The sequence below is a fragment of the Colobus angolensis genome, unplaced genomic scaffold (assembly GCF_000951035.1).
Source record: "Colobus angolensis palliatus isolate OR3802 unplaced genomic scaffold, Cang.pa_1.0 Scaffold2, whole genome shotgun sequence".
In the NCBI taxonomy this organism is placed as follows: Eukaryota; Metazoa; Chordata; class Mammalia; order Primates; family Cercopithecidae; genus Colobus; species Colobus angolensis.
In genome coordinates, this window is record NW_012115154.1 from 25095275 (window position 1) to 25107075 (window position 11801).

Consider the following 11801-nt stretch of genomic DNA (forward strand, 5'->3'; position numbering starts at 1 on the left):
TTTTCATTTTTAGTAGAGACAGGGTTTCACTCTGTTAGCCAGGATGGTCTCAATCTCCTGACCTCGTGATCCACCCGCCTCAGCTTCCAAAGTACTGGGGTTACAGGCGTGCACCACCCCGGCTGGCTAATTTTCTTTTTGTATTTTTAGTAGAGACGGAATTTCACCGTGTTAGCTAGAATGGTCTCGATATCTCTGACCTCGTAATCCGCCCACCTCCGCCTCCCAAATTGCTGGGATTACAGGCGTGAGCCACCGCACCCGGCCAGTAGTGGAACATTTTTAGAGATGTAGATGTATTTTTAACATCATTTTTAACAGTTTTATTTTTCCCAAGGAGTCAGAACAGCTGCTGGCCAAACAATGCCCGTTTGTTGTTGGTTTTAACAAGAGGAAGGTGCCCTTGCGTCCAGGCTGGGCGCTCTGGCTGGCTGCTCTGGGTTGCTGAGGGATGCCTTGTTGGAATGCCCTGCCTTGTGGACACTTTGTTCATTTAGAAAGTGCCAGTTCTGTGTGTTGAAGGAGAAAGGAAGGTTTCTAGGAATAACATAATCATTTTTTTTCTGTTCGGTTCTTTCAGGTCGGTGCCCACTTTCTGGAGGCAGTGGTGAGGAAGTTCGATGCCGTCTATAAACATGGAAGCGAAGGGAAAGAGTGTGACAACCTGTTCACCATCCTCGCCCATTTATACAACTTCCACGTGGTTCAGTCTCTCCTCATCTTCGACATTTTGAAAAAACTGATTGGAACTTTCACAGAAAAAGATATTGAACTGATCTTGTTAATGCTGAAAAACGTAGGTTTTTCGTTGAGAAAAGATGATGCTTTATCACTTAAGGAACTGATCACTGAAGCCCAGACCAGAGCCAGCAGGGCAGGCAGCGAGTTTCAGGACCAGACCAGGGTACGCGTGCGACACTTGATCTGCTTCCTAAGTCCCTAAAGCCCACAAACTGGCCAGAACCTAGAAGTCAGTATCTGGGGTAAATACTACACTCTTCCTTTCCTAGTGATTTCTGTTTCTTCTGTCTCGTCCCGTTTTCTGGCTTTAATATGTGAATGGACCTTATTCCTTTACTAAGAACTCAGAAAATATTTTGTGAATTCAAAAATTGATTTATGTAACATTCATTTATGCAGAACATATTTACCAAGGAGGCCACAGGACCTGGGGCTCTAGGGTAAGCCTGGGTTGTACTTTGGGCTCTGCCACTTGACAGCAGCATAACCTGGGTCTTCTTAGCCTCAGTTTTCCCCTCTGTAAGACAGGAACTGATCACAGCTCTCACCTTGTATGCTGTTCAGATGATGAGATGGGTGGAACCGTGTGTTCCTGAGAAACCCTTTGGGGAAGAACCCGAAAAGGGTTAGTGTGAGAACCTGGAGGGGCCGTCACAAGAGAAAAAGGCAGAGTCCAGGACTCTGGACCCTTGTTAATTACTGCAGGGAATTGAGGGTTTATCCTGGGGGCCTCGGAAGGTCCCAGCAGCTGATTGACAGGTTGGAGTTTTCCTTCTGATGGTCACTTTGACTCTAAGATAGAAAGAGGTGCGAGGTGGTTGGAGTCAGGAGTTTTGCAGGAGCTGGGGAGTAAGTGGTGACAAATGTCGGGATCGTGGCAGCAGGTGTGGACATGGGCGTCAGAAATGACTAGACCTCATGTGGATTGGGGTAAAGGGAAGGAGGGCTCAGGGTCACCTGTCGGGCACAGGGGACCATGCAGAAGGAGGTGAGGATTTAGAAGGACAGGCACCTCCGTTTCGGAGAGACTGGGTTAGCTGTGAACAAAGTGGGCTGAAGGGATTCGGGGCTGCTCTTGTAGAGGGGTCCTGGGAGCCATGGACGTGGGTGGACTTGCCTGGCAGGGGGCAGGCTGTGAAGAGGACCTTCAGGTTAAGGAGCACTGACGTTTAGCTGCAGGGAGGAGGGAGAGCTGGCAGGTGAGAAGGAAATGAGGATGGTCCCAGGAGCCGGGTCCCCTAGTGTCCCCAGGAAAAATTCACACCCGTGTGGGATGCTGAGGGCCAGCAGGAGGAGGAAGGGATTTGTGTTGTGGGCTGAACTGTGACAGTGGGGTCCTTACTGGCTTATCCTGGTCACCGGAGAAGCCAGTCTGAAGAGGAGGGGGCTGGAGAAGGGAATGGGAGCAGCGGATTAAATGGTGGTTTAAAATGAAGAAGAGACAGAAAGTACATTAGTGGCCACCTAGAGCTAGGGTGCTGGCTGGGGAGTTGGGGAAACGGGGAATGATTGTTGATGGGCTTGGGTGATGAGAAAGTTCTAAATTGATTGTAGTGATAGTTGCACAGAATGTACTAAAAGCCACCTAATTATATACCTTACATGAGTGAGTTTTATGGTATATGAATTCTGTATCAATAAGAAGTTGACATTTGGGGACATCTCAGAGGGTATGTGGGAGTTCTTTGTGCTGTTCTTGCAACTTTTCTGTAAGTATGACATTACTTCCAGTTTTAAAGTTTAAAAACTTACAAGGCCAGTGGTAGGAGAGAAGATGTCCAGAGCGGGTCGCTGGAGGCCAGGGTGGGAGCAGGAGCACAGCAGGGGCCGGGGCGGCCGAGGAGGTGTGGATGGTGCGGAAGGGCGAGGTGTGTGGTGAGCAGAAGGGAAAGTGAGATCTCTGGGGAGTTTGGGTTCCCACTTGATGCTGGAGGACACATTTCTGTTTTGAGGTATTATTTAGCCCTGAGTAAGCGGCTGAGACTAGTTTAGACCGTCTCTACCTAACGGCCGTCCTGACTGTATCGTGGCAGTGGCGGCCATGTGCATCAGGTGTGGTAGATTTCTTGCCAACTTGAATGGGCTGTTTAGACTGTTTGAAATGATGGACTTTCCATTTTTTCATTTTTCTTGAAGATTCGGTTTATGCTAGAGACGATGTTGGCCCTGAAGAACAATGACATGCGCAAAATTCCAGGCTATGACCCCGAGCCTGTGGAGAAGCTGAGGAAACTGCAGAGAGCTTTGGTAAGTCAAGGAACTTTCGGTTCTGCTTTGCTCAGAGCTTCCATGTCAGCATGAGCCTGTCGTGAAAATCAAGAAATAGTCAGCCCTGCGAGTCAGGGCGGTGTCTGGTGAGTGAGAGCGTGCTCAGAGGCAGAGTGAAGGCTGCTCGATTTTCCTCGGGGGCTCTCCCAGTGGTCTGGGCGCGCTTGTGCAGAGTGTCCATGCGTGGGGAAGCCCATGTTGGGCGAGCGTCCTCTTTGCCTCGCCCCGGGTGCTGAACTTGGGCTGCATCGTTGGATCATCCGATGCTTTAAGAGAAGGCGGGGTCCCCACCTGGACCAAGGAAATCGGATGATGTAGGTCCTTGGACCATCTCTGACATGCAGCCAGGATGGAGACCGAGCAACTCCCTGCCGGAGTGAGTCTTTCAGCCCCTGTCATCTCAAGTCCAAATCGTCCTTGACCCAGGCTCTTCCAGGCGTGTGCTCCCCTGCCACTGAGCCTGAGGCAGCTCTGTCGCTTTCCCCTGTTGGGGCAGCTTTCCAAACAACGCGTTTGGGGTGCTGGACTCTCAAACAGAAAACACCGCGTTTACTGCTAGTTTTGGCATTTTTCCAAACAGGTTAATCATCCCAATTGCCAGTGAATCATCCAGTATTCCAGTATTCATGCACCAGAAATGTCATGGTCAAAAACAAAGCCACCAGGGATGGAAGTACAGAATATGAACCAATTAAAAGCGTTTCATTAGCTCTTCTCTCTTAATCAGGTCCGCAGCGCCGGCTCAGGTTCTGAGACTCAGCTTCGCATCTCCTGGGACAGCATCTTGAATGCGGAGCAGACAGGTCGCTGGTGGATTGTGGGGTCTGCCTGGAGTGGGGCCCCGATGATCGACAACAGTCACCGTACACACCTGCCGAAGCAGCTTGCGGGGACGGTAGGGACGCCCATGCTCAAGGCTGCCAGGCAGTGGCACCCCCTGTGTGTTGGGTGGTCACAGCTTTACCTGGAGCAGCTCTCTCACTGTTCTTGAATGGTCACTGAAATGTACAAGGTTTATTTGGAGGCCTTGTAGAAATTGCTGTTAATATTACATTGTGATATAATTATTCTGTTTCTGTTGTATCTTTTTACTGAACTTTAAGAGATCTGAAAGTTGAATGACATGGGGCATGAGGACCCGAACGCTCACGGGGCAGGAGCCCGTTGCTGAGACCCCTCGTGCTGCCCCCCCGGGCTGTGCGTTCTAGGCCACAGGCCATGGATTTCACATTGTGGAAATTCAAGTCCATGTTTCACCCAGACTTCCCTTGTTATCCCCTCGTGTCCTTCCCTGTCCCAGATTCTGTGTCACTCGTGGTGGTCACGGTTCCCCAGGCTCTGCCAGTGACTGCTCTCTGCTTTATTCATCGTCGCTTGCCCTGAGGTTGAACCGCGACTGAGAAGCCTCCCCCGTGAGTGTTTTCTCCCCCAGCGGCTGTGGCTTCATTGTGTCTCCCCCTTGCTCAGAGGGGCGTTGCCCGAGAGTGAACTTGGTGCTGACGCTCATCTGCCCACGTAGACCTCACAGTTGGAATCAGTGACACTGAAGTACAGTATGGTATCTCTCAGGAAGCAGTTTCCATGGAGACATGTGTATCACTTGTCCATTCATCATGCTTCCAGGTCAGCTCAAAGATCCTAGAACTCGCCCGGAAGCAGAGGATGAACACGGACATCCGGAGAAACATATTCTGCACAATAATGACAAGTGAAGATTTTTTGGATGCTTTCGAAAAGCTTCTGAAGTAAGCATTTGTGTACACATTTTGACCTATTAATGAGATGCTGTAAAATAAGTAAGTTGATTTGCTTTTTGAGTTTTGGGTGACTGAGTCTGATGCTGCTTAGGGAGGACAGGGCTATTCTTGTAACCGTCTGCTCACGCTGTTGGATTCCTGCATCCCTGGGTTAGTCATCTTGTTCCTATTAATTTGCCTCTAGTAGTTCCTCATTAGAACATTTTATGATATATAAACATTGGGGGTTTTGGGGTTTTTTTGAGACAGCGTCTTGCCATGTTGCTCAGGCTGGAGATTGAGGAGTTTTGACTGAAAGTATCAGATAACCTTGTCAGTGGCTGTTGGTTGTCATGAATTGCTTAAAAATATATAAATCTTCATAATAAAGCTATTCTGATTCTTCATTTAAAACTTCCTGGTATAGTTTCTATAATTAGTTGTAATAAGATTTTAAAGATCCTGTAATCCCAGCTACTTAGAAGGCTGAGACAGGAGGATCACTTTAGCCCAGGAGTTCAAGACCAGCCTGGGCAACATACTGAGATCCCATCTCATTAAAAAAAAATTTAAATGTACCTGTGTAGTTTTATGAGATACTTCTAAACAATGTAATATTAATACATATTCTTTTATTTGCTTCAAACTAGGATGAAATATAGGAAGAACATGGTTCGTTTTAGGATTCTGATAATTAGGGTTTTATTTTCTAAACTGGGGTGCCTAGTTGAAGTGGAAGTCCTGAGCTTCCTTTGCCTCTCTGTGGCCTTGCTGTTTTGCTGATACATCCCGTCTCCCTAGTTACCCTTTGTCTCTAAAAGGGCTCTTTTGAGGAGAGCTCTTCTTCTCTAGTCAGCAGGTCTAGCTTATCCTTTGTACTCAGAAGGACTTCTTTTATTTTTCGTCTGGTGGACTTCATGTTTTGAAATTTTTGGCCTTTCAAACTACGTTTATTAAACAATAGTTTTTGCCACTGTTATTCATCAAAATCATGAGTTATGAATCTGAGCTTTTAATCAACATGAATTGATAATAAATGCAGCCAAAACTCAGTTGGTTCTTTGGGCTGCCTGCACCGCCTTCACGTGAGTGCTGTCCGTGGGGCTATGCCGTTTGCAGTGGAGTTGGTGCTTCTCTCCTAAGGTACAGAGTGTCTGCCTTTGTGCAGGGGCAGCAGCCTCAGCCATATTCGGATCTCACCAGAAACTGGAAGCAGCCCACATGCCCCTCAGTTGGGGAAAGGATAAACCATGAGACGCCGTCTAAGGGATACTTACTACTTAGCATCACGAGGGGCAAACTCCCAAGGCCCCAACAGCACAGTGACTCTCGAGTGTATTCTGCCAGTGCAGGACGCCACCCTGCCTGGACTCTGTGTGACAGAGGCAGAGGCAGAGCTAGAGGGACAGAAGCAGATTAGCAGTGGCCCACGGCAAGGGTGGCCCACGGCAAGGGTGGCTCGCGGCCCCAGGTTCTCGCGGCAGATTAGTGGTGGCCCACGGCAAGGGTGGTCCACGGCATGGGGGGCTCACGGCCCCAGGTTCTCGCGGGCGATGGCGAGTTCTGTTTCGGCAGTGCCGGTGGTGTCATGTCTATATGGGCTTATCCACACTCACAGGATTCTGCACTACGAAGGATAGGTGTCACTGTGTGTGAGCTCTGACTCAAGTTTTACAAACAGGCAGGCACCCTGGCTCATGTCTGTAATCCCAGTACTTTGGGAGGCCAAGGTGGATGGATCACCTGAGGTCAGGAGTTCAAGAGCAGCCTGGCCAACATGGCGAAACCCCATCTCTACTAAAAATACAAAAATTAGCTGAGGGTGGTGGTGGCACCTGTAATCTTAGCTACTCGGGAGGCTGAGGCACAAGAATCGCTTGAACCTGAGAGGTGGAGGTTGTCGTGAGCTGAGGTCACACCACTTGCACTCCAGCCTGGGTGACAGAGCAAGACTGTCTCAAAAAAGAAAAAAAAAGAAAGAAAGAAAATGTGAAGTCATTGCCATAGCAGGAGCCAGCTCTGAGGGCACGCACAACTGAGGCCGTTTATTGTCAGCCGGGCACAGCTGTCGACTTTTGCAGCTGGCGGGGGACCTTCATGGTCTTGTCTCCTCTGATGTTTTGTCACATTGTAGGATAAGCTGAAGACCAGAGAGGTTGTGACGGGGCTGGGCCCCTAGCTGGTGTCTGCCGCTGCCTCCACCTCCTTTACCTGGCTCGCCTCTCACCAGACCTTTCCAGGCGGGAAGGATTTCCCCTGAAAGGTATCAGCCATTAAACCTCGGAAGTCGAGCGATGTTCCAGTCATTGCTGTTCTCTGTTTTCTAGGCTTGGACTTAAGGATCAGCAGGAGAGAGAAATCATTCACGTTCTCATGGATTGCTGCCTTCAAGAGAAAACTTACAATCCCTTCTATGCTTTCCTGGCTAGCAAATTCTGTGAATATGAAAGGAGATTTCAGGTAGCTCAGTGCGGAGGCACCAGTTACATCTGCTCTACTGTTTTTTCTACACATGCTGCCTGGTTCAACCCACCTGCAAAGGAGTTCCCCAAGTCAGGAGGCCCCTGATATCTTAGTCACGTGGTCCACACTGGCTGCCAGGCCACGTTCACTGGGTGCGGAAGTGGGAGGGCTAGAGGGGAATGTCAAAGGTCCACCATGTCCTCATGTCGCCTGCTCCTGCCACAGTCGCAGGCAGTGTGTGGCCAGGCCAGCAGGAGCACCTCACCGGTTTACAGTGCATCAGTCTCTTCTGATGTCACTTGCTGTGGCCTTTTCCTTAGAATGTTCTGTTGGTATCAGCTGATTTGGGGGGAAAACTGCACCAGAAAGAGATTCTTGTGAAACTGTTTGGGACTATGCTCCATAGGAAAGGACAGTAAGGCCGCCACTAAAAGTCTTGATGTTTAGAATATTAAAAATAAGATAATAAGAAAATACCTTTAGGTTCTGTTCTTGGTGATGTATTATAATAATTTGTGGCCATTTACCTTTTTTTCTCCTTTTAACTATGATACTAGATGACTTTCCAGTTCGGCATATGGGACAAATTTCGGGACTTGGAAAACTTGCCAGCTACGAATTTCTCTAATTTGGTTCATCTGGTGGCCCACTTGTTGAAGACAAAATCTCTTTCCCTTTCCATCTTAAAGGTTCGTGTAACATGTGAAAATACTGAAAGCAATGGAAATGGGAGTGTAATTGTTTATATCAGGTCCTATTGTACCAGCGTGTTTTCTTCGATTCTGATTCATCTGAAAAGTGCCTGCGTTTTCCTAGCCAGCATAGAAAATGGCCAGACTAACAGGCGCTACAAATTAACCTGGTAAATGAAGGCACCGCTGCAGTTCTTTTGCTAATCTGAGTGGATCTGTTTTGGGGTTTGAGGTTAATTTGTTGGTCCTAATTATTAAATCCTGAACTAGGCCGGGCACGGTGGCTCAAGCCGGTAATCCCAGCACTTTGGGAGGCCAAGACAGGCGGATCACGGAGTCAGGAGATCGAGACCATCCTGGCTAACACGGTGAAACCCCGTCTCTACTAAAAATACAAAAAAAAAATAACTAGCCGGGCAAGGTGGCGGGCGCCTGTAGTCCCAGCTACTCGGGAGGCTGAGGCAGGAGAATGGCGTAAACCCGGGAGGCAGAGCTTGCAGTGAGCTGAGATCCGGCCACTGCACTCCAGCCCGGGCAACAGAGCAAGACTCCGTCTCAAAAAAAAAAATCCTGAACTAGTCACTGTTAGTGAGGAGGAGAGTGGACGAAGTAGGGCCTGGTGTCCTTAGAGGTGAGGTGAGTTTGCTCACTTCTATGTAAGTTGTTTTAAAACTGTAGGCTTTCTCCTGCCCTGCTGTGTTTTGGGACTTTGCAGTGAACCATGAAACACAGACATCTTTTTTTCTTTTTCCCCAAGATGGAGTGTTGCTCTGTCGCCCAGGCTGGAGTGCAGTGGTACGATCTCAGCTCACTGCAACCTCCGCCTCCCGGATTCAAGCGATTCTCCTGCCTCAGCCTCCCAAGTAGCTGGGACTACAGGCGCCCGCCACCACACCCAGCTAATTTTTGTATTTTTAGTAGAGACAGGATTTCACTGTGTTGGCCAGGCTGGTCTGGAACTCCTGACCTTATGATCTGCCTTCCTCAGCCTCCCAAGGTGCTAATATTACAGGCGTGAGCCACTGTGCCCAGCTGAAACCTAGGCATTTTATAAGTTGGGGTTTGATGTGGGCCAGTAAGGCTTGGATGGTAAGACCAACAGACTCTGAATGGCCTAAAAAATTTGGAGCACCTGGGGGGCAATGGGAAGTGAAAAGCAGAGAAAGTTGAGGGGCGTTGACTGCAGTGGCCTGGACCCACAAGACAGCTGCAGCCGCAGCTTCCCGTGTGTTTCTGCGTGTCCTGTGCAGTTCATCAGCATGCCCGCTCCAGTGCACACGACGTCCCTTGCTGTGTCCAACTTCCTGTGTCCAAGTGTCTAAGTTTGGCCACTGTACTGAAAACGAGGGCGCCGAGCCTTACGCCAAATCCTGACAACTGGAATAACTTAGATCACGGCGGAGGCGTCGCTCCCCCTCCACTCCCCTGCCTTGCCTTTTGCTCACTCAGGCATCGTGCTCATCATGGATACTACCGTGCGGGAGAGGCGTGGCAGGAGTGCATCCTTTGGCGTAGAGCTTTAGAGATGCCCCAGGCCCCGCTCCGCCCCCCCAGGCTGCTCTCATTCCCAGTATCTCTGTGTTCCGGCCATGCTTTGTGGTCTCGCTGTGTCCCGGGTCTGCAAGCGCCTGTGATGGTGTTTGGCTGCAGACCTCCCTGTGGGTATCCTTCCCGTCACCATGCATTTAGTCCCCTCCTCGAGCTCGCTGACATTCAGCTAAGATGGAAGTGGGTCCATGCTGGCGCCCGTGAGTCTGTTCTGGGTAGCATCCTACTGTATACGTATGCCTCAGTTTACATACTTATTCATTCTACTGATCCGTGTTTAAGTTACTTCTGATTTTTTGATAGTTTTCTAGGAGAGAGATATATATGGATTAGTCTTCTAGAAGTAAATTTTATATATGTATAGTTTTAATTAGGGGATGGGTGCTTTGGGAATGGAGGTAATTTATGGTTCAGGTCTAGATACTGAATTTCTGATTCATAAGGTGTATGTCCCGGGAATTGCACTTACACTGCTCAGTTGTTCTCAGCGGTGATTGTGGCCAGCCACACCTCTGCCAGCAGTGTATAGGGATTCCCAAGGCCCACATCCTTGCCAACAGGTGTTCATTTCTTAGCTCTAGAAATAGCTTCTTAAATCATGGGTAGAGTGGGGGAGTGGGGGAGATTCGTTTTTACTCTAATTAAGTATGTCTACAAATCATTGACAAAGTTGGCTGAATCAGGGTAACTATTTTTCTCTGTGTCCTGACCATTAGGTAGTTGAATTCAGTGAACTGGACAAACCCAGAGTCCACTTTTTACGAAAAGTATTAAGTATCCTGTTAACGGAAACAGAAACTGAAGACCTCAGTTTGATTTTCACAAGGTGTGTGCCCCACCCTTTCTGATGAGACGTGGAAGAGAAATAGATTGTTTTCACTTGTGTTCATTTAGAAACGCAAGGGTGTACTACGTGTGTAGCTTAATCTTTTCAGTTTTATTTTTAAGCTAGTATGCATTAGATCTGGGGAATAGAAATTTGTCTACCAGCAAACTAACAATGATTAGTAATAATAAAATATGTTAAGAAGTTCTTAATTGAGAATTCTGTTTTTAAAAGAAACTGGTTGTGTCTCACTATTCGAGATACCCAGGATTGAGATCTAGGAGAGGCTCAGCCCTGACATGTGTTTATACGATTCCTTCCCAGAGTATCTGACAATCCAAAGCTGGGGATGTTACGTGAGGGTTTGAAGCTTTTCATCAGCCACTTCCTGCTAAAGAACGCACAGGCCCACAGAAGCGCCGACGAAGCCAACGTGCTGCGAGAGAGAGCTGACCTTGTGACAAAGTGTCTGCAAGGAAAAGCTTCCCTGAGAATGTAGTCAGGGAAAGAAGGAAGGCAGGTGGCCCTTTGACTGTAAAATGTCCTTTGTAAACCCAAAGCTTTATTCTGTTGCCTGCGTGTGAACGTTTGGTAGAGCTATATCATTGTCTATTATTGTATTATATTTTGAGATAATTTTTTGATCTAAGGTTTTATTGTTTGTATTTCAAGCCGTTTTCAAATAACTATATCTTGGGGGTGAGAGGAGAAGGAGGGAGGGAAAAGGGGGTTCAGGCATACTGGACAGGGTTCTCTAAGCAGTGAGGCTGGTGTGTGTGATTGTCTTAAAATTGTTTAATAGGTATGGCCGAGCGTGACGGCTCACGCCTGTAATCCCAGCACTTTGCGAGGCCAAGGCGGGTGGATCACTTGAGGCCAGGTATTTGAAACCAGCCTGGGCAAAACCCTGTCTCTACTAGAAATACAAAAATTAGCCAGGCATGATGGCACATGCTGGTGATACAGTTTCTGAGGTGGCTGAGGCACAAGAATTGCTTGAATCCTGGAGGTAGAGACTGCAGTGAGCCAAGATTATACCACTGTACTCCAACCCAGGCTGGACAGTGAGACTGTCAAAAAAAAATTAATAGATAAAATAGGCCACTAGAGGGTGCAGTTATGAAGAAATTGATGAGGTTTTTAGCTTTTTAAAATAATTGGTTAAAAGTTCAAAAACCATCAGTTAAATGTGATTCTTCTTTTGAGACGGAGTCTTGCTCTGTCACCCAGGCTGGAGTGCAGTGTGGTGTAATCTTGACTCACTGCACCCTCTGTCTCCCAGGTTCAAGCGATTCTCCTGCCTCAGCCTCCCTAATAGGTGGGGCTACAGGCGTGTGCCACCACGCCTGGCTAGTTTTTGTATTTTAGTAGAGACGAGGTTTCACCATGTTAGCCAGGCTGGTCTTGAATTCTTGACCTCAGGTGATCCACCCGCCTCGGCCTCCCAAAGTGCTGGGATTACAGGCGTGAGCCACTGTGCCCAGCTGAAACCTAGGCATTTTATAAGTTGGGGTTTGATGTGGGCCA

The 11801-nt window shown here is 48.3% G+C and overlaps 1 protein-coding gene across 1 annotated transcript in view; it reads left to right on the forward strand.

The window, feature by feature from the left end:
- The window catches only part of NOM1 (nucleolar protein with MIF4G domain 1), a 27341-nt gene extending 16426 nt beyond the window's left edge, over positions 1–10915 (forward strand). The window contains exons 5-12 of the mRNA XM_011941599.1: positions 581–904; positions 2878–2988; positions 3737–3904; positions 4633–4754; positions 7073–7205; positions 7766–7897; positions 10165–10274; positions 10599–10915. Coding sequence (XP_011796989.1) covers positions 581–904; positions 2878–2988; positions 3737–3904; positions 4633–4754; positions 7073–7205; positions 7766–7897; positions 10165–10274; positions 10599–10773 — 1275 coding nt within the window. The 3' untranslated portion in view covers positions 10774–10915. The remainder of the gene's footprint in view (positions 1–580; positions 905–2877; positions 2989–3736; positions 3905–4632; positions 4755–7072; positions 7206–7765; positions 7898–10164; positions 10275–10598) is intronic.
- The last annotated feature ends 886 nt before the right edge of the window (positions 10916–11801 follow it).